The sequence below is a fragment of the Malurus melanocephalus genome, unplaced genomic scaffold, assembly GCF_030028575.1.
Source record: "Malurus melanocephalus ecotype Western Australia unplaced genomic scaffold, MMel_1.1 scaffold_804, whole genome shotgun sequence".
Taxonomy (NCBI): domain Eukaryota; kingdom Metazoa; phylum Chordata; class Aves; order Passeriformes; family Maluridae; genus Malurus; species Malurus melanocephalus.
The window spans coordinates 157349-176107 of NW_026624036.1; the positions used below are offsets into that span (position 1 = coordinate 157349).

Here is an 18759-nt window from a genome sequence, read left to right on the forward strand (position 1 = left end):
CATACAAATTGCTTCTCATTTTTCCCACTGCTTATTACTATTAACTCTATTTTCAAATATGGTGTAACCTATTAGAATCTTGAATTACCATCACGAATCACTCTGAAATTCACATAATTAGACAGAAGTAGCTTGCTATAGGTAGGGTTTTGTCCTRTGTTCTGCTCTGCAAGAAAAAGCTGGCTATATATAGGAAGTCATAGCTGAATTCTAARAGGGGCAGAATAAAATTAACTTTGACAATGTGTTTTGCTTCCCAGAAAACATTCACCTGCATCTATATATGTGTATAAATGAGGGGTCAGTTTTGGCACACAGGATTTGTTAGTGTGGGTTTGGTATAAATGCCTGTCTTGGAATAGCTCTTAAATGGCCATATCACCAACTGGTAATGTGACCCTCTCTGCCCAATGCTGTCTGTCTGTATGTGGGTACCAGCAGAGGAAGTTTCCTGGTGTCCTGTGCCAGCTCCTGTGCTTCTAAAGCAGAGTTCATCTAAAAATGCTCCCATGTGAATAATTAATTTAAAACGTGCTCTGAATTATTCTGTGTTTAGCTGTGGTTTCATCATTGGGAAATGGGGAACGAGAATTCCTCTAGATGAGGATGATGCTTGCTTTCAAASAGGAGCTCTAATGAGTTACTGCTGCATAGTTTCAGTCAGCTGCTTGCTTTAGGAGTACCTCGAAGACAAGTCCCCTCTTAATCAAGTCTGTGTTTTGGCAGTGGCCTGAGAGTGCCCTCTGTGGGAGTTAAAAGAAAGAATTTCCTACAGAGAAAGAAACAGAACTTATATAGTGACCTGGAAACAAAATATTTTTCGTTTTAATGTGGCAGGTGTATTAACACTGCTTGTGGTTTTAAAACATTATGTATCTTAGCCAGAATGCATGTTGATAGTACATATTRTTAATACATCCCATCAACAAATTTATCCATCCCACTTGCAAAGGTTATTTAGCTCCTCTGAACCCATAAACAGGTAATTCTTTAAATAGCAGCCAAAGGATTGAAAACACAAACAGTAGTGACCACAGCCGGGTTTAGCAGATACACATATCTACAGGCAGTAAATTACAACACAAGGAAAACATGAGTCAGTATAAGAATTCAGGCAGCTCTACTGTTTTTCCAGGAAAGATGAGCAGTCATGCCAAGGAAGTTATAAACATTTCTGGGAACAGCAGTCCCAGCAACAGGTTCTAACTCTTAGTGGTTTGTGGATGTTTTAAAGACAAATCAGAACAGACYCAGTATCAGGAAAASMGTCAATGCCTTTTAATTCTGTAAARGGCAAAAACTAAAGCACAAGAAGTTCTGAGTAGTTGTACTATAAAATACATGAAATATAAGGAATACAGAGAGAGATGGAAGTTATTGAGTGGGGGGTTTGGATAGTCTTAGCATAGATTATAAGAGGTCATAAATTTTGGCTACATTGTAAAGGGCTTTTTAATTTTTTTTTTCACCTTGCCCTACAACATATATGTAGAGCCTTGAAAACCCAGTGGGATATTGAAGATGCAGGAAACACAAAATCCAACATTTCCTGAATTAAGTTTCAATTCTTAAGTCATGTTGCAAGAGGTAACAAACAGCTTGACTTTGCAATATGCCATGGGCCACAGATACCACTTACTTGGTTTAACTAGCACRTTAGTGTAACTCTCGTGAGAGCATTGGGGCACTCAGTGTTTCTGCAAATAAATCCTTTTATTTTGGGGCTAATAGCTAAGTGTCTACGTTTGATAATCTGATGTGAAATCATGAGGAGGCCCTRAAGTTGGAATTACTCCTTTGGGACATCCTTTCTACTCAGACAGATGATCAGAAGCCTCTGAAAATGAGGGAGTTTTAGAATTGAAATTAGGTCTCTAAGCTACTTTAGGAAACTGAAGTTTTAGGATAAGTCCTTATCCTTTTAGGATAAGTCCTAATTTCTTTACCCTACATATGCAACACTGTTCCTTCCTCTTTCAGAGAGGCATTTTGTGATGGACAGGAGTAAAAGAGAACACAGTGATGGACTTGTAACAGCGAGCTGCAGGGAAGACCAAGGCACCTGTGAGGAGGACAGCGAGGAGGAGCACCCGTACACTTGTATGGCATCGGATGAATGTGTGTACGATCTCATCCTGGGGGAGGAGGAGGAGGAGGAGGAGGAGAAAAGGAAACACTGCAGGTCCTTTATCATGAACAGGCCACCAGCCCCTGCCCCCCGCCCCCTGTGCTCCCCGGTCAGAGAGGAGAACACTCCCTACATTGTGCAAGGTTGGTGCTGCTGCTTTGTCTGTATTTTCTGGGAGAATGTGGAATCTCTACTCGTTGATGAGCAACATTTTCTAAAAGACCATGATCCCTGTTCAGTTGCCTTCATGCCAACATGTTAGTTTCAGTCAACCTATTCTCACCCTTCAAATGAGCTGAGAACATCTCTGAATAATTTTCAGTTTGCATCTGAGATCGTATCACAGTTTTTATTTAGCTTTTAAAAARTTATGACAATATGATGGAAAATGAAGAATCACTGGGCTAGCTGTGAGTGAATCTCACAGCAAGTGATATAGAATACATGATAGTGATATAGTTACAGCAATGTGATATAGAATGTGCTATTTGAATTGCCTTTTAAGCTTCTTTATCAAAATGGATTTAGTTAAGGCTGAAATCAGTCTCAGAATTACTTTTTTTTCTGATGAGAAGACTTCTCTTTTCTAGGAGAAATACTTGTGTGAGGATTCCACTTTCAAGTATTGTTTCTCCAAATCTAGATGCTAAAAATGGGCTTTTCTAGGTAGGATCATCATATTTCTAGGAGGAAAGATTAGGTCCTTTTACCACTTCTGTGAAAAATTRTTTTGAGCTATTTCATGGAAATACAAGAAGACCAGAAGGGTTTCAGGTATCTTTGTAGTCTAATTCAGCCTGAAACCAAATTTGAAAGTAGCAAAAGGAATACAGTGAACAAACTGCAGAGATCTCTGTATAAGCCCCCAGATCCATCCTGCCTGCATCTCCAGCCTCTTCTGCAAAAGCCAATGTACAAGAATATGCATAAGAATAAATGGTAAAAAAATAGGCTGACAAAGGACACCATTAGATTTCTTACTTCATGCAATGCATGGTTTGCACTAAAAAAGAATTAAAACTACCCAAAGCATCCAACCAAATACAGAGGAGCACCTCCTCTTTCATGACTGTCTGTGATGAAATCAGTCAGTGATTTCTTTTATTCATCCTAGCTAGATCTCTTCCTCCAAGTTCCAGGTTAGAGCCAGAATGCATGAGCTAGTGAATTCATCATTTAGTTGCTCTTTCTTCAGCATATTCAGAAGGTAACATGTATGATTAATTGGAGTGTAATCCAAAAATGGATGGGTGTAAGGGGACTCTTACAGCTACAAAAGTCATGAAATGGCTGCTTTTACTGAGGTTGYTTGAACAGTGTCTCAAATCTGGGTYCACCATCATCACAGACARGCCAGTGACTTGGAAACCCTTCCTGTGAAGATGTTTCATTTGGAAGATTGCTTTTACTGTCTTTTACTGCACTGGGGTGTTTCTGCTTTGTTTATTGGCTAAGGCAGATGCTAACAGAGTAACATCCCTGATGGGGCTGTGGTTCACCCTGTGTATATATTCACGTATGCACACACTCACATTTGTTACTTTTGCTTTTATAAGCAAGTAATGGTAGACAAATTCATCTCCTGTAGTTCTGTGAAATCAGCTTCTGGCTCATGTTCTTTTGCTTACACAGTATGTGGGGGGAAATAGAAACACTTCAAGAAAGCTTCTGTTGACCACTCAGGTCTCTGTTTTCCTACCTGCCCTGCTCGTTCCAGATGTAGAATATTTCATTTTTGTCCAGGGACTCTTGAGATAGCTAGAGAAATTTTAGATAGAAGGGATATATCTTCAGGTGAAAGATTTTTCTTGTACTTGGATTGGCAATTTTTGCCCTCCACATTGGTTAAAAAACTCCCTCTCCAGTCCAACAACATCTCGATTTCCAGTTTATTGTTTTAGAACTGCTTATATTTGATTTTTAAAAGATTGTTCCATCTGTATGAACCAGAAAATTTTATTCCAATCCATCATTAAAATCTGCATGTGTTTGCAGCTATTCCTTTATGATTTAATCAGTGTAAAATACTCTAGTTAATGCATGTACACATTTTTCATCCAGCAAATAAATTGATAGTAGTTTTGGGGATTGTTTTCATCTATTATAATAAAGAGTATTGCAGATGTTGCAAAGTCAAATAATGAAAAAGTTAGAATTGCATTACAACATTACAATGCAGTAATAAGTAGGTAGCCATAYGCAGCTATTTATCACAGATATTTTATTTCATCWATTGTTTAAAGTGGGTRAGCATAAAATGTTTTTCRTTCTCATTCTGTTTACAATATARTTCATGSCTGCCSTAGGCCCCATRTGTTGTTTCAGACCCTCCTGTTTATAAACCCTTTGACTCTGCATCCAMTGAGTTTTTAAATGCCCAGTATGAAGTAACTGAGATTCTTGAGGTGAACAGCATTACACAGTGCTTTACTCATTCAAAGCAGAGATACTATTGATTTTAGTGGCCACTACRAGTTCCCAGAACTTCAAATTAAATCATTAGTGTGTCTGCCTGATGTAAGGGTACTGACTATTCACAAGCCTGATTCCTGGCTTAAGTGACCCTTTGGCTWGGGCTTTGTTGGAAAGAGAAGTCCTGTCTTGCAGAGCAACTTTTAGTTACTTAACTGAGCCATCCTTCCTTCCTCTGTATTTTAATTTATAAAACAAATCATTTAATATTCCTGTAAGAAATGGATTGTCTTCACTGCACGGTTCTGGTTGATCWTCAGAACTGTTCCCTTGTGGCATTCAGTGAAAAACAGGTCCTGTAGAAAAACAGAATGGAGTACAATGCACAGAGGAGGGCTGTATATAGGTGTGTATTTGCCCACAAATGGATCCCCCTGTACTTTGGGAGTTCATGGAGAGCTTCATGCCCCAAAGATTTCAGKGTCTGCTGTGATAGTGCCATGCAGAGGTGCAAGAGGAGGAATGTTTTGTTTTGTTTTGATTTTTGTTGGGGTTTTTCTTGCCATTTATGTGCCCAAAGATGAGCTCATTTATTGGGGTTGGGGGAGTAAGACGCAAGCATTGTGTAGCAGAAATGCCTTTTGCCTCTTGGATTGTATGCAGGTGACTCTCTTTAAATTTTYTTTATATCCATCTGGGCAAATCAAGTGACTGATTTTCCCTGAGTGCTTYCACCACACTTGGAGTGAAAGCCATGACATTACAAAAGTGTATCTACTCCTTTAAGTAAAAGTGGTGGTACTTCCATGAGAATAGCAGCAAAGAAGAAAGCAAGCAAATAGGTTTTTGTGTAAAGAGCAGCTTTCAAATACATGGAATTTCAAATACATGGAACTCAAGCTTACACTGGATAGAAAGCCTGCTATTGGTAGATTACCCCACTTGGTGCTCTGCAGAACTGGTTAGGGAAACTCTTGATCTATAGAAAGCAAAGATGACAAGAGTCACTTTCAGAGCAAGGGCTGCACTCCAAATCCTAGCCAGTAAACACTCAATGATGCAAGTTGTCATAACTGAGCTACCACAATTTACAGTTTGAGCATCTGCCTTGAATTTGCTGACAAATAAATTCTGGGAAACGTGGGTGAGTTGAAAGATTTAAAACATAAGTGTTCTGATTGCTTTTATTCAGTTTCATTTATTACATTTTCAGATTTTAATGAACATGCAAACTACTGAATTGAACACTGGTAAACAGATTGCATTATTAACAGAGAGTACATTTGTTCTTTAATTTAGACCACTGCAAGAACTCTGTCTTATGTGTGAAAGGCTCATCAGCCAGTGGAGCTGCAAATTGGTGCCAAGTAGTGCATTGTCCAGATGGTGTGCACTCTTACTGTGCTCCCTTACTGTTCCTCAGGTGCTTAGAATTTCTCTGTAGGTTATTTCAGTGTTTTGTTTAATTGTGAGCTGCCAAAACAACTGTTAAATAAACATCTGAAGGTGGTGTGTTTTCAGTTTAGAGTGCAGTTTTAATGCTCAAATTTGATTGAGCTGRAAGCCAAAGTCCCCAGTGTATTTGTAGGTCAGGTGCACGAGTTTCTGTAATATCCCCCTGTAATTTCTGAATTTCTGACCTRCTAGGACTCCCTCAAGGTTAAGGATTACATTACTGTCCTGTTTAATTCATTTATCTCTCGTCACAGTATGAAAGGGTTTCTCTGCAGCAAAGATACCTGTCCTACAACAGCATAAGTAAAACTTCCAATGCTGTAGCCTTTATTTCTTAAATAGCCTCTCACAAATCTCTGAAGGAATGTATTTCCCCTCTGTGCACTGAAAACATTTTGTTATTTAAAGATAGCTGTCTGTGGGACCTCACACTAGCGTTAAAAATTAGAAGTGGAAAAATATGTTTTCTAGTTACTGTTCCAGAGGAGAATTACATTCTCATTGCTCATCAAAATCGCAGGATATGCAGAAAAAGTGGCATCCAGTGGATATTTTTAGGGAGGCAGAATATCTTACATACAGAACAGACAGAATAAACCCACTGAAATGAAAAAATAAAATGCAGAACAGAACTGTTAGTGTCTTGGAAACTTATCAAGCTGATTATTTGGGACTACAGTGATTACATCCCGAGTCAGTCATTCTTATTATGCCAATTGTTTAAATGCTCTAAAGCTGGGGTTTCCAAAGTTAAGCCTCAGAGCTCATGCAAACTGCAAAACGTTTATGTCCCACAGAGGGATTTTGTAGTACTGTCCTACAGTGAGTATGAAGCACTGCACTGCAGATGAATTTCATTATGTATTCCTAACTTAAGGGTGTTTTTCCATGAGTGAAATAGTAGGAATCCCTATTTGGCTGGCAGTTAGGCTGTTTTTACAGACCCAGTTGGGAGTGGTATACCAACTTCACCCACTGTATTCATTCAATCAGATTCTTTTGCTATCTGAACTTTGGTAGATTGAAACAAGTTTGGAATAAAATACACAGAGAAAAAAAATATTTATAGGATGCTGCCTGGTTGCAAACCAAACTGTTCMAAWKSCMWWWTTWWWRKWAAAAMARRMMWWRRRSCYSWTCCTTTTTGCTTTTCTCTRCTCAAGAAAACTGTGACTAAAGAAGTRTATTCAGGTTATGCCTGCTGGAGTAAATACTCTTGAGTTTGTCACTAAAGTCATTCTAACTTCCATGATCCTCTAAGTTAAAATTCTGACAGGAGTAGAGGTTTGAGAGTTCTTTTCATTCTGTGTTGTACTGTGGTACTTTGGTACCTCTTCTTCCACTCACTCTTTACCCCTTCTYTAAGAAGGGCATTCTGCTGTTATTTTTATTATCTTTTTTCAGTGTAGGGGAGTCTCTGTAGAGTCTCCTGTGGTCTGTCCGTAACCAAAGTTGCTGGGATTCCAACAGATTTGAACTCATATTTGTCAGATTCAGAATCTCACTGTAAGTTGTGAAAAGAATACTCTGAGCATATGTTTATTTTTGGATTAATACTTTCACATTGTCATTACATTATAATTCCTTTTAAAATCATTTTGCTTTTGGTCTCAGCAAGTGGAATGGTTCATTCTAAATCACTGTGGAAGGTAGGGGCTGGCAATAGCCTGTTTATGAGTTGTGATAGTGGATGTGGAAAGCCCTGTCAGCACTGAGCCACTGCAAGTGAGGGGACAACATGCACACTGGTATTTCTGGTCTTTATTCTGATGGAAGGACAGTTGTGTTCTCAAAAGTGTCTGGAGTGTCAGCCTGCATTTAGCCATGATCAGAGTTCCTGTACCAGTTTAGATGTGGTCACTTGGTTTCCTGCACTGGTGCACTTAAAACTGCTCAGCCTTTTTCCCTTTGCCTTGTTTGGTGTAAGAGTATCCAGACACCTATTGTGCCCTGACAGGACAGCTTCTGGGATGTGAGCCTTTGTTACCTTGCACCACACAGCCATCCCTTCTCCACCATGSCCAGACCTTACTGGATCAGATTCATGAGCCCCACTGGTGTGCTTTTACTATGTGTTCAGCTGCATTACCTTGGAAAAAGAAAAAACTCTGTTGATAAGGTTCCATTTCCTTAGTTGATTTCATGTTATGAGCCACTGGAATTTTTTGTTTTCAAAAAATTTTAAAAATTTTTAATTTCTAAATTTTAATTTTTTTTAAATTTTAAATTTTGAAACATTTTAAATATGTGAAATATTTTGTATAAGTTTTGGGAGTGGTCATTAATCATCTCTTACAAAACTTACTGGTTAGAATTGCACTGATGAACTCTCTCTAGTCCTCACGCTGAGTGATGTTCAGTGTGTTAGCAAATGAAACAGACAAAAGGAAAATGAGATCTAAAAAGATGTGAACAAACATCTGCAGAGTTCTCATCTCCTGAATAATAAGCATCATTCTACTACATTCCTTCCTTAGTATTCTCTGTGTATTTGTGATCCCTTGCTGTGCTACATCTAATTTACAATCTAAGCCCTATCAGAAAAAAAGTACTTGGAGGTTTTATTTGCCTAGGTACTGTGCATGCATATTTAAATGTTAAAATGTTTAAGTAATGTGGAAAAAGTTGAATGGACTAAGATAGGAGTCTCTCCCTGCAGCATATCCTAACCAGCAACTCGCATCTCCTTTCCATTCTTCTATTAATGATAAATTAACTACATGACGATTCTAAAATGAATGAAGCAAAAACCTACAAAGAACAAGGAGGCAGCTTGCAAACCACTGTAATTTTCAAGTGAGTTGTATTACTAAGTGCAACCTTAGTGTMCTAATTAATTAGAATTATCACTTAGCCATGTGTTCATATATAGATTTTGTTCCCCTGTATTTTAATTTTGRATGTTTCCTAGTGAAAACACTCATAGATAATTTTGTTTGGAACATCAGCTCAATGAAGCTGATGAATAAATGCAGCTTCAATTTCTGAGTCAAGCTGAATTCAAAATAGTGATATTTATTGATGGATTTTTTTTTTAATCACTATCTTTTTTCCTTTGTGTTTGAGCTACTGAAAGTGTCAAGTATGGATGTATTAGGTATGATTAGCTMATATATTCTTCCAGAGGGTAGATTCATCAGTCTAGTTTTGTCTAAAGCACTAGTGCATAGTGAAAACTGGTTTTTAGAGKTAATCTTGCCAATACAACAGATTAGTCAACATGCCTCATAGTTTAAATGAGTAAAGTAAAATATAAATTAGAAACTATATCTTGGTTCATCATTTCTTCTTAGCTGATACGAGTTTTCTCCTATGATTTAACTCTTTCCATGTTTTCATTGCCTGTGTTTCTAATTACATCACCAAGCAATTTTTTGAAATGTCATAGTGCATCTGTGACTCCTTACCATTAGAGCTGTCACAACCTCAATTAATTCTGAAAATCAAAGTCCTGTTCTTTTTGTCACCCTGCAGCTGCTGTAAAAAATGTTTTTCTCTCTTTCTAGACCCTTTATACTCATCAGTTTYTTGCACAGTTTGTGTCATAAAATGCTCTTTCTTAGTTCAGAATTATACATAAAAGACTTAGATTCAAGTGTTTCTAACCTTTCTATTTGTGGTGCTAMCCATGAAAATATTAACCACATTTCCAGCCTCATAGCATTATTTACCTGCMTGTGCAGACAGCCTGAAACATCTCTAGTTCATCTGACTGAGGGGGAAAAAAAGGCAATTCAGAGTTCCGTGGATCCCACTCACTTTCTGRTGCATATGTTAGGGATATTCCCAGRGTTCTGTGTATTTGCCACAAAATTTAATTTTTGTCCCACTTTTTAAATTTGGTTTTCTGCTTTCATGTCCTACTAGAAACTATTGCAGTMGTTTCATTCTCCCTGAGTTTGTCTTGCTGGAGGAATATTGAGGTTACATTACATTCCTAAAGAGAGATCTTGCTGCCTGAGACATAAAAATGTATTTAGGGCTTGCAAAGAACTTCATTTGTATCCTGTAGCAGCTGAAGAGAGGAGAGGGAATGAAGTGGARTTACTTATTCCTTCTCTCAGCTGCCTTTAATTCTGAGAAACTGCAAAAGAAGTTTCTGGTAGACAAAAAATAAATGGCATGTATAGGATCAGGGTATTTAATATGGAAATTTTGACCTACAAGCATCTCTGGGTACTTTAGCCAGTCAGAACATGATTAAAAATCCAAAAGAACTCTTTCTGATCATGCAGATGTTATTGAAGGGTGCACAGTAAGTATGATAGAAGTAGTACATTTTAATCAGATTTTCTGTGTCAGAGAGGCCCAGAAAAGAAAAATATATATCCTCACTTGAAGGATTGTAGCATTCTGACAGTTAAAAAATTTGCTATATTAATATTGCCTTATTGAAGGAATATTTACTTTATCTTCCATAAAAAAATAATAGAATATGTCCCTGTGCAAGAGTACTTGTTTCTTTTATTTCACTGCTGTATTCAAGTAGTTGCTAAGTAATTGGAATGTGGRAATGAAAGGGTGAATTGCCAGAGTTCTCCCCAAACCTGTGGCAGTTGTAGAGTGGAGTGTGCCTGCCTTTCCAGGCATTCCAGAAACAGCCGTTTGTTTTCATTGACCTCACCCACACTGAACACTCGCTGCCAACTCAAATCATTTCAGCAAGATGTGGCACATAAAGTGGTTTTAACAATTTTRCTTTTCACTGGAAGAGCAATTCAATTTCTGATTACTCCAATACTGCAAAACTCAGCAGAAATTTCAAAGCCTATCAATTAAAGTGCTTTCCAATCAGGCTCATTGTTGAGTTGTGTCCCTTCTCCTCCTTATGTAGTAAAATTCATGCTGCCTGCATTACCTCTGTGTTCTCATTACTTTAGTTTTGTCTGTAAAGGGAGAATATTACTTCAAGCAGAGAAGAAAACACTGCAACCATACTTAGTATGATTCTTTGATAATTACAGAGAAAAGAATTTTTTAAAAAAAAAATCTATCAGAGTTTGGCTGAGATAGGGACTTAGCATCATCAGCTTGTGCTACCTGTATAGTTCTTTCTCAATTTAGCCCAAAAACTTTTTAAGGAACATCAAGTCCCCAGGGATTTTCATTCATCATCACCTTCCATCCAAACCTGCCCAGGAGTTAAAGGCTTTATTCTGCAGTGTAGAAAGCGTGCCCTTAGAAACTGCTCCTTCCTCACCTCTGCATGTAGCATGTGCTGGGTTTGGATGTCACAGGCGTCTTGATCATCCATTTTACAAGTTTCTCTGAGAGARGACAAGGCAGCCTGAGCAGGCAGACAAGGAGCAAACACCACTGGGTTTCCCTGGTCAGCAGGAGCAAGGAGCCAGCACTCCAGGCTAACACACAGAGTGTGGTGTGTCTGCTCTGCTGCTTGAGCAGAGTCCCTTGGCCTGGGCCTTGGTCCCCAGGAAAACATTTGCTCCATTGAACTGGCACATTTGCTGCATTGCAGGGATGACAGAGGATTACTTAATTGGCAGGAATTATTCTGGATTCAGGATTGTCAGTTTGTTTAGTGAATATCAGAACTGAGACTTGACAGAAAGGTACTGCCACACAGGCTAAGTCAGAAACTGAGCAATTTCCACCTCCTAGGTTTTACATATTCTGCCAGCAAGAGTTTGATATTAGGGGTGTATTTAGGGGTGTATTTGGAATTTAGGGGTGTATCCAGGCTGGCTGTACTCTGGGCACTTCCCAGAAGTGGCAGTGATGGGCTGTGCTAAAGAGTGATTATGCTTTTGCTGTTTCTAGTGCTTGAATAAAGCAGGCACAAATATACACACATTCTTTTTTTAGCAGTGTTATTATTCTCACCTATTTGGGTTTTTTTTTGCCTTAGCTTTCCCCATAAAATAAGAAGCAGGCTACAGTAAGTGTCTGTACCATGTGGAGAACTCAGAGATCTTGCTGTTTCATCTAAACAAAGTAATATGCTAGTGTCATAARTCTGTTTTATTTTCTTCAAAGCTTCTTGTAATTGTTCCTCTAACATCAGTAATCCTGCCATTCTGTGCAACAGAATAATTTTTCAAGTAATTAACATTGGATTGACAAGTGGGTTGAAAAATACTTGTAGACTAGAACAAAAAATGCATTCCATCTGCTTGTATGAGTCTCCTTCCTTTGTTCAGAATGTGTGATGTTTTTTATTGCCATTTTTCAGCTTCCTTATATTCTTAATTTTGTTGCAGTGTTTCAGCAAAAGGCCACTCGAGTGACCTGTGACAACAGCAGGACATACTGCGAGGCCAGGAATCCCGGTACAAAATTTAATTAGTTCTTTAACTGCCTTGATATTTTTCAGTAGAATTAGTAGRGTTTTGCTTTGATTTGATTTTGGCTGATTTAACATCTGTTTTGCCACCTACGATTTATATCCTTAATGGTATTGCAGCATTAAGAGATCAGATTAAAGAAAGAAAATTAAAAGTTATAGTCCTGTAGGAAAGATTTGTAGAGTCAAGAGTTATTTTACATTTTTCTGTTTCGTTTAGTCATTGTGATTAAAGCCAGAAAAGGAAGGACAGGAGGGCTCAGCTGTGCAMTAATTCCAGCCATGGAAAGACAGCAGTGGGGGGAGAAACAATTCTCTCTTGGGTACCCCAAGATCCCTGTAAAATTACTTACTTGTGGYAGTCCAGTTGTGATTTGAGTTGTAGCACATGAAAATGTTGCTACTATAAATTCCATTAGTGGAACCCGAAAATAATTTACAGTGTTATGTACAAAATGAATGAACACTGAGTGAAGATATTTCCTCCTGCTTCACTTAGCAAGTAGCAGGTCAGGATTAAAGCATGTAGAGCAGCATTTAATCACTGATTTCTTACTSCACTTGGGAACTGCAGCCTACAGTGCTACTGGCATTACTTTGCATCAGTGCTGAACCACTTAGGAAAAGAATACAGCACCCTGTAGATCTCACTGTGGTGGAWTATTTGGAATAGCATAGCTCTACAAACCAGCTTCATGGTCAACCAGCCTTTTATGATGGAGTGACTACATGGTTTTATGGATCTGAGGAGATATACACACACCCCTTTTGCTRATATAAAAAATGAAGTTTTACCTAACTTGGTCTGATCTGAAAATAATCCTATCAGATGACAGGTCATTAATCCCTCAAAACAGAAACAATTAGCTAAGATGCAAAAGAGTAGAGAGAATCCATGGACCAGGGCAATAGTAATGAAGAAAATGGTCAGGATGCTGCTCTGCTGCTGAAGAGTGATGGTAGAATCCTCATTGRTTTGCTGTATTTTTCACTCTCTACATTTTGTTATAGCAGCACACAGAGACCACGCTGAYATGGTAACTTACAGCACTGTGGTACACAACATCCCTCCTGAACAGGAAGAACTCATCCACTTGCAGAAACAGGTGAAAAAGGGGGCAATTTCTGTGGATGAAGCTCTTGACAGATTTAAACARTGGCAGAACAAAAGGCAGAGACTACCATCCACTCAACAGGTACGAGTCTGAAAGTTGTTCCTTGATAGGACTCTTGATCAGAAGTTCTAGAAACAAGATCTTGTGTTTTGGCTCCTGTATATGAGGTAAAAATTAAAATCATGATTTATATGCAAATCAGATCCCAAGGAGCGTGCTGCTTAATGTTCTGAATCTTCTAGATACCTGTCTCCACTGTTGTTTGATTACTTGAGAGGATTTTAACCAAATTCCTGAGTTAAATATGTTGGTCTCATAAGATTTGTGTTTTAAACTATTGGGTGRTGTGCATCTTTCATGAAACCACAAACCTTCTGTCACCAAACAAACCAAATGTGCTATTAAGCAGTGTCAGCTAACAGAAACATGACTATATCAAACATACATTTATTGTAGTCAATTAATATGTATTGACTTACATCAGGCTTTATGCCTGTCTAAAAGTGTTGAATAGAATTAGTGAAATTCACAACTGTTGGTAATGCTCAACAACTCCTTTGTATTCAATGTATGGAGTAAATTGAGGTGCACAAAAGCAGGATTTACAAAAGCCCACACACTGAGTCACTGGAAGAACTGCATCAAAACTGCAAGCCATGGAGGGGAGGTTTGTTAAATACTTCTAAAAAGACACATGGAGGAAGAGGTCATGCACTCATTTTGCATGAGGTCATGCATTAAGAAAAATAATTTCTTGTTGTCCTTTAGGTCATTTAGTAGAAAAAAGGAAAAGCAAAGMTGATCTGCTGCTTTGCAAAGTGGGAGAGCTGTCAGATGCTGCCAGCAAGGAGAATGCTCTTTGTGTTTGCATCTGCTTGAAAGTTTGAGCTCTGTCACCACAGTGGAACACTTAGCAGCAAAAGTGCAAGGGCCTGGAACAGTTGGGAGCCATTTCCTGAGCTGGGCAGCAGCAGCACAGCACTGGGAGTGTGGTGGATGCCCCCTTCCAAATCCATCTGCAGCCAAGCATGAGGATAAACTGCTGGCACWGCTCTCTCAGTCAGGGGCATTTCTTGTGGAGGAGGATTGTGTCTGATCTGTGCCATGATAGCAGCACCAAGTCTTTTTGTTTTTCTTGGTGAACTATGAGATGCCTGTATTTCAAGGAAGATTTACTTGGCCTTTTTTYACTGCTTCAGGTAAAACGCTACTTTGTAGTGGTGGTTTATAGCCTGCACAGAATGTGTGACTTTTCTTTGGTTTTGTTCCATAGAAAAGTCTTTGTTGTCACCCCTCTATAAACATGATGAACTTGCTTCATGCTGTCACTGCAGTTGTTTGTCCTTCACTTGGATTTTTGAGGAAAAATCACTTGTCCAAAAAAAAAAAAAAAANTTGTTTGTCCTTCACTTGGATTTTTGAGGAAAAAACACTTGTCAAACAGAACAACCAAAACAAAAAAAAACCCAACCAAACAAAAAAAAAACCACCCAGGCCTCTGTAATCTAATATCAGAATCATTGTAACTTACTGATGGGGAAAAAAAACACCACAACAAGATTCTGAGGTAAGCTAAAATTAGTATCATAAACATTTTTTAGTCTTTAATTTTTTTTTCCTGGAGAGAGGTGCTTGGTGTTCAGAATGCTAAAGAATTCAGCTTTTTATAGTGACTCATTATTATTACAGAAAACTTCCATTACTGATTTCTGTTGCTGGTTTTATGCTTGTTTTTTTTTGCTTAAAGGAAAAAGTGCATCACCTTAGAGACACCACTATCAGAAACAGACAAGAAAATGCAAAYCTGAATGGTAAGTTGTACTTTTTCTGCCTTTTAGAACTCTGAAGCCTTGARCTGTAGGTATGGTGCAGAGGTCTGATCCAAACCCTTTTGGATCAGGCATTAAATTTGTAATGAGCATTTTCTSTATCTGACCACATTTATTTTAGCAWAATGAGGCCTTCAGCAGTGTCAGGATTTCATCCCAAAGATGAACTCACTGCAAGTTAATGGGRCAGAAAATTTCCCAAGTCCCTGTGGCTCAGCTTTTCTGTAGCCCATTTCCTACTGCATCATCAGAATTTGGGTAGATGGCTTCTTTAGATCAATTTGCTTGATGACTTCAATATTTTATTTGTAAATCAGCCATCAATTTGCAAATTYTTGATGAATTTTCTACTGCTACAGCAGTTTTTGTGAGTGTTGTGGTCATTATTTGAAACTCTACCATTGGTGATTTAAGATGTATTTTTCCTTTTTGGGGGAAAAATACGATTTTTCAGGCTGTCCTRTGCAGGAYCAGGAACTGAACTCTATGATCCTTGTGGGTGCTTTCCAGCTCAGAATATTCTATGGTTCTTTGTGATTGATGTCATCTGCAATAGTATAAACCATCAGCTTTTCCTGCAAATGTTTTATTTTCTTGTTGTTATGAAAAGAATCTATTRGATGGTATTGGTTTTAGGCCTGTGATTCCCATAAACTTCATACATATGAAAGGAAAATTAGTGTTTCTTTTTCCCATTGGATTTAGTACCATTTGTATATTGCTATTTAAAATTATCTACTAAATGTGTTATTTCCTTATTGCAAGAGAGAAAAAAAAATGCACAGCAATGCTTTCATTATTCTTTTAGACATAAATACAACACTGTGAACTTGTGAGATAMTGTTATTAATTAAGGGCAATTCTTGCTGAGAGAGGCATTTTGTTTCACATGTCATTTAGTAAAGTGGTATGTGTGAATGTCAGCAGTCCTCRGATTTGTTCAAAGAATTCTAGTTTTTACATGTATATACAGATTCTGTACCTATGAGAACATGGGCCTCCCTCTCTAGATTCCAAGCTTGAAATCAGGATTTGCATAGACAGTTTCTGAAGTCTTGATTGAGGATTTAAATAGATCACATCTGAAGTATATTTGAAAAGAAATTTGATTTTATTTTAATGAGAAAGAAAAATATCTCCTAGAAATTAGTATGGAATATAATTTTTAGTTTTTTGATAAGTTTGATTTTGCATCCACTCTACTGAAAGTTATTAATGAGAGACACTCATTTCAGTCTTCCATTATAATATTTGATGCTATCTCAAAGTTCATGTCTCATTTTGTAACAGTTTATTGTAGGACTGAATAACACAAAGAAAAGAAAATCAACTGCAAAGCAAAAAGTTCTGYCACTCTTGGAATGAAATATCTACAAAATCCTATTTTAAGAACAACTAAATAGGGCTTAGGCATGGGGAATGTTCATTTGCAGAAAGTGCAGGTACAGACAGTGGTTAAATCTATATACTGAGATAYACATCTGGACTGACCTGTAGACATTGATAATATCTTCCTTTTTTATTTTTCCCAAGAAGGTGTGAGCCAACAGCCCAAACCCAACAAGAACGAATCTCTTACATGAAATTTCAGGGTAATACATAAAAGATTTGTGGACAAAAATTCCACTTTTAAACCTGAGAGGATCAAATTTTTCAAGGTACACCACCAAAGTACTGAACTAGAAGTAAAAGTTTCCCTATTGGCCATGGAAAACTTGATCTGTAAGCAAGGCTCMTTAAACATCAGGCAAGGCTTGAGAGTCTTGGGTTTGTGCATGTCCACTAATAGGACAAAAGGCAGCAGCTGAGACAATATTTAGGCAAGGATTACTGGACAAGTTTCCTCTAAAGTCTTAAACAACACAGCTTTCACATCTATTCTATAGCCTTATGTCCTAGCATAAGAAAATATTTAAAAACTTGTGTGGTGCCTATCTACATCCTTGGGCATTTGAATTACCTATGTGAATCTCATTTAGCCGTTTCTGAAAATGAAACTTCAAAATCTGCCTACTGTTGAAGCTACATTATGGCACCTTGTGTGCCACATCCCACAGATTTAGTCATCCAAAAACCTAAAAATATGCACGAGATTGTAGAAACTATGTCAGATGGTTGGAGTTGCTTGGAGTTAGCCATCCCCTCATAGCTAATCTCYGTAGAACCTTGAACTTGTTCATTAGGGACACACAGGAAAGTGCCAGGTTCCTCATCAAAACTGGGAATGACTGATGCTCTTTTCTCCAGGCTTGGCATAGCAGCAAGAAGTGAGTAGTTGGTGTCCCTGCTTCATTGCTGGGTAATGAGAAAGAGAGAGCCCACAGAGGACAAACTCTAACTCAGCTGGGCTTCAGGAGACAAATACTGCATTAAGCAAAYGTTAAGCCTGATTTATTATTATTGGTGATGGTGTTACTACAGCTATTATTATTTCAGTGCCAGCAACTTCTACCATGGTTGAAGGTAGATTTTGGAAAAAATGTTCAATGTTTCAGTAATCCCCTAATGATAAATATACCTGTGGGACAAATGAGCAATTCAGTCTGCATCTGCTCAGCCTTGGGCTCCCTGGCAAGACTGGCAAGGTCGGTGACCTGCTGTGGAAAGGGCAAAGCTTTTTCCACAGCCTGCTCAACTGCAAGCATTTATTTCTTAGCTGCTAAAATCAGTAGTTACTGACACTGAAAGTGGCCTTTCTGTCTAAGAAGGGCAACTTTACTGTGTGTTGCTGTASACTGTTTAATACTGACCTGCTCCAGTAAGTAGCCATATCTTCCACTAGAGTAAAGGCATCCTCTACACAACAACTTCTTTCAGTCTTTGATTTCCAAATCTGTAGATGCCCAACTTGCTGCCAAAGACCAAATCTCTCTTTCCTGTCTTCATCCAAAAACCACCCAGAAGAGCACTGTGCACTTCTTACAAACTGGCAGGTTATTGATTACATCTATCCARAATGTCTGGCTTCATTCCTCAGCTTTCATCAGTGCCTTGTTTTTAGTCCAAGTTGCTAACAGACTGCTTATTCATCAGTCGATGCCTCTCCAGTTTGCAGGTTGTGTCTAAGTAGAGTTTGCTGAAAACTAAAAAACCATCTCTTATTTGTGAGCACARCTACCAATTTCTGTTGTCTCTGCCAGGTCAATAGGAAGATGAACAAAGATAAACCCTAATTTTATCATTTGGATCTACAGGCACTAAAAATGTTTTAATCAACCCAGTTAGCAAAGTTGAAATAACATGGGATCCTGAAGCACATACAAGGTTTTTTGTGTTTGAACAGTGAGGAGGTTGTAGAAAAGCTGCTTTTTTCTTCATGACTTAAAAAGTATTTCAGTCAGGACTACTACTCTTGAAAATACTTATTTGCTGGCAGTTTACAATAGTGTCCATTGGACTTGTGAAAGAACATCTTTAGCCTGGCTTATTTCCAATTTCTTAGCTTCACATGATGCTTAAAGTTTAAATCTAGAAAATAATGAAAATCAGTTTTCTACCTGTTTGTCAGCAAATCAGGTC

At 38.0% G+C, this 18759-nt stretch overlaps 1 protein-coding gene across 1 annotated transcript in view; it reads left to right on the forward strand.

Moving 5' to 3' along the window:
* The window catches only part of BANK1 (B cell scaffold protein with ankyrin repeats 1), a 123141-nt gene extending 107596 nt beyond the window's left edge, over nt 1-15545 (forward strand). Inside the window, exons 12-15 of the mRNA XM_057385265.1 lie at nt 1942-2271; nt 12214-12282; nt 13308-13492; nt 15159-15545. Of these exons, the coding sequence (XP_057241248.1) occupies nt 1942-2271; nt 12214-12282; nt 13308-13492; nt 15159-15257 (683 nt within the window). The 3' untranslated portion in view covers nt 15258-15545. The remainder of the gene's footprint in view (nt 1-1941; nt 2272-12213; nt 12283-13307; nt 13493-15158) is intronic.
* Nucleotides 15546-18759: the final 3214 nt, after the last annotated feature.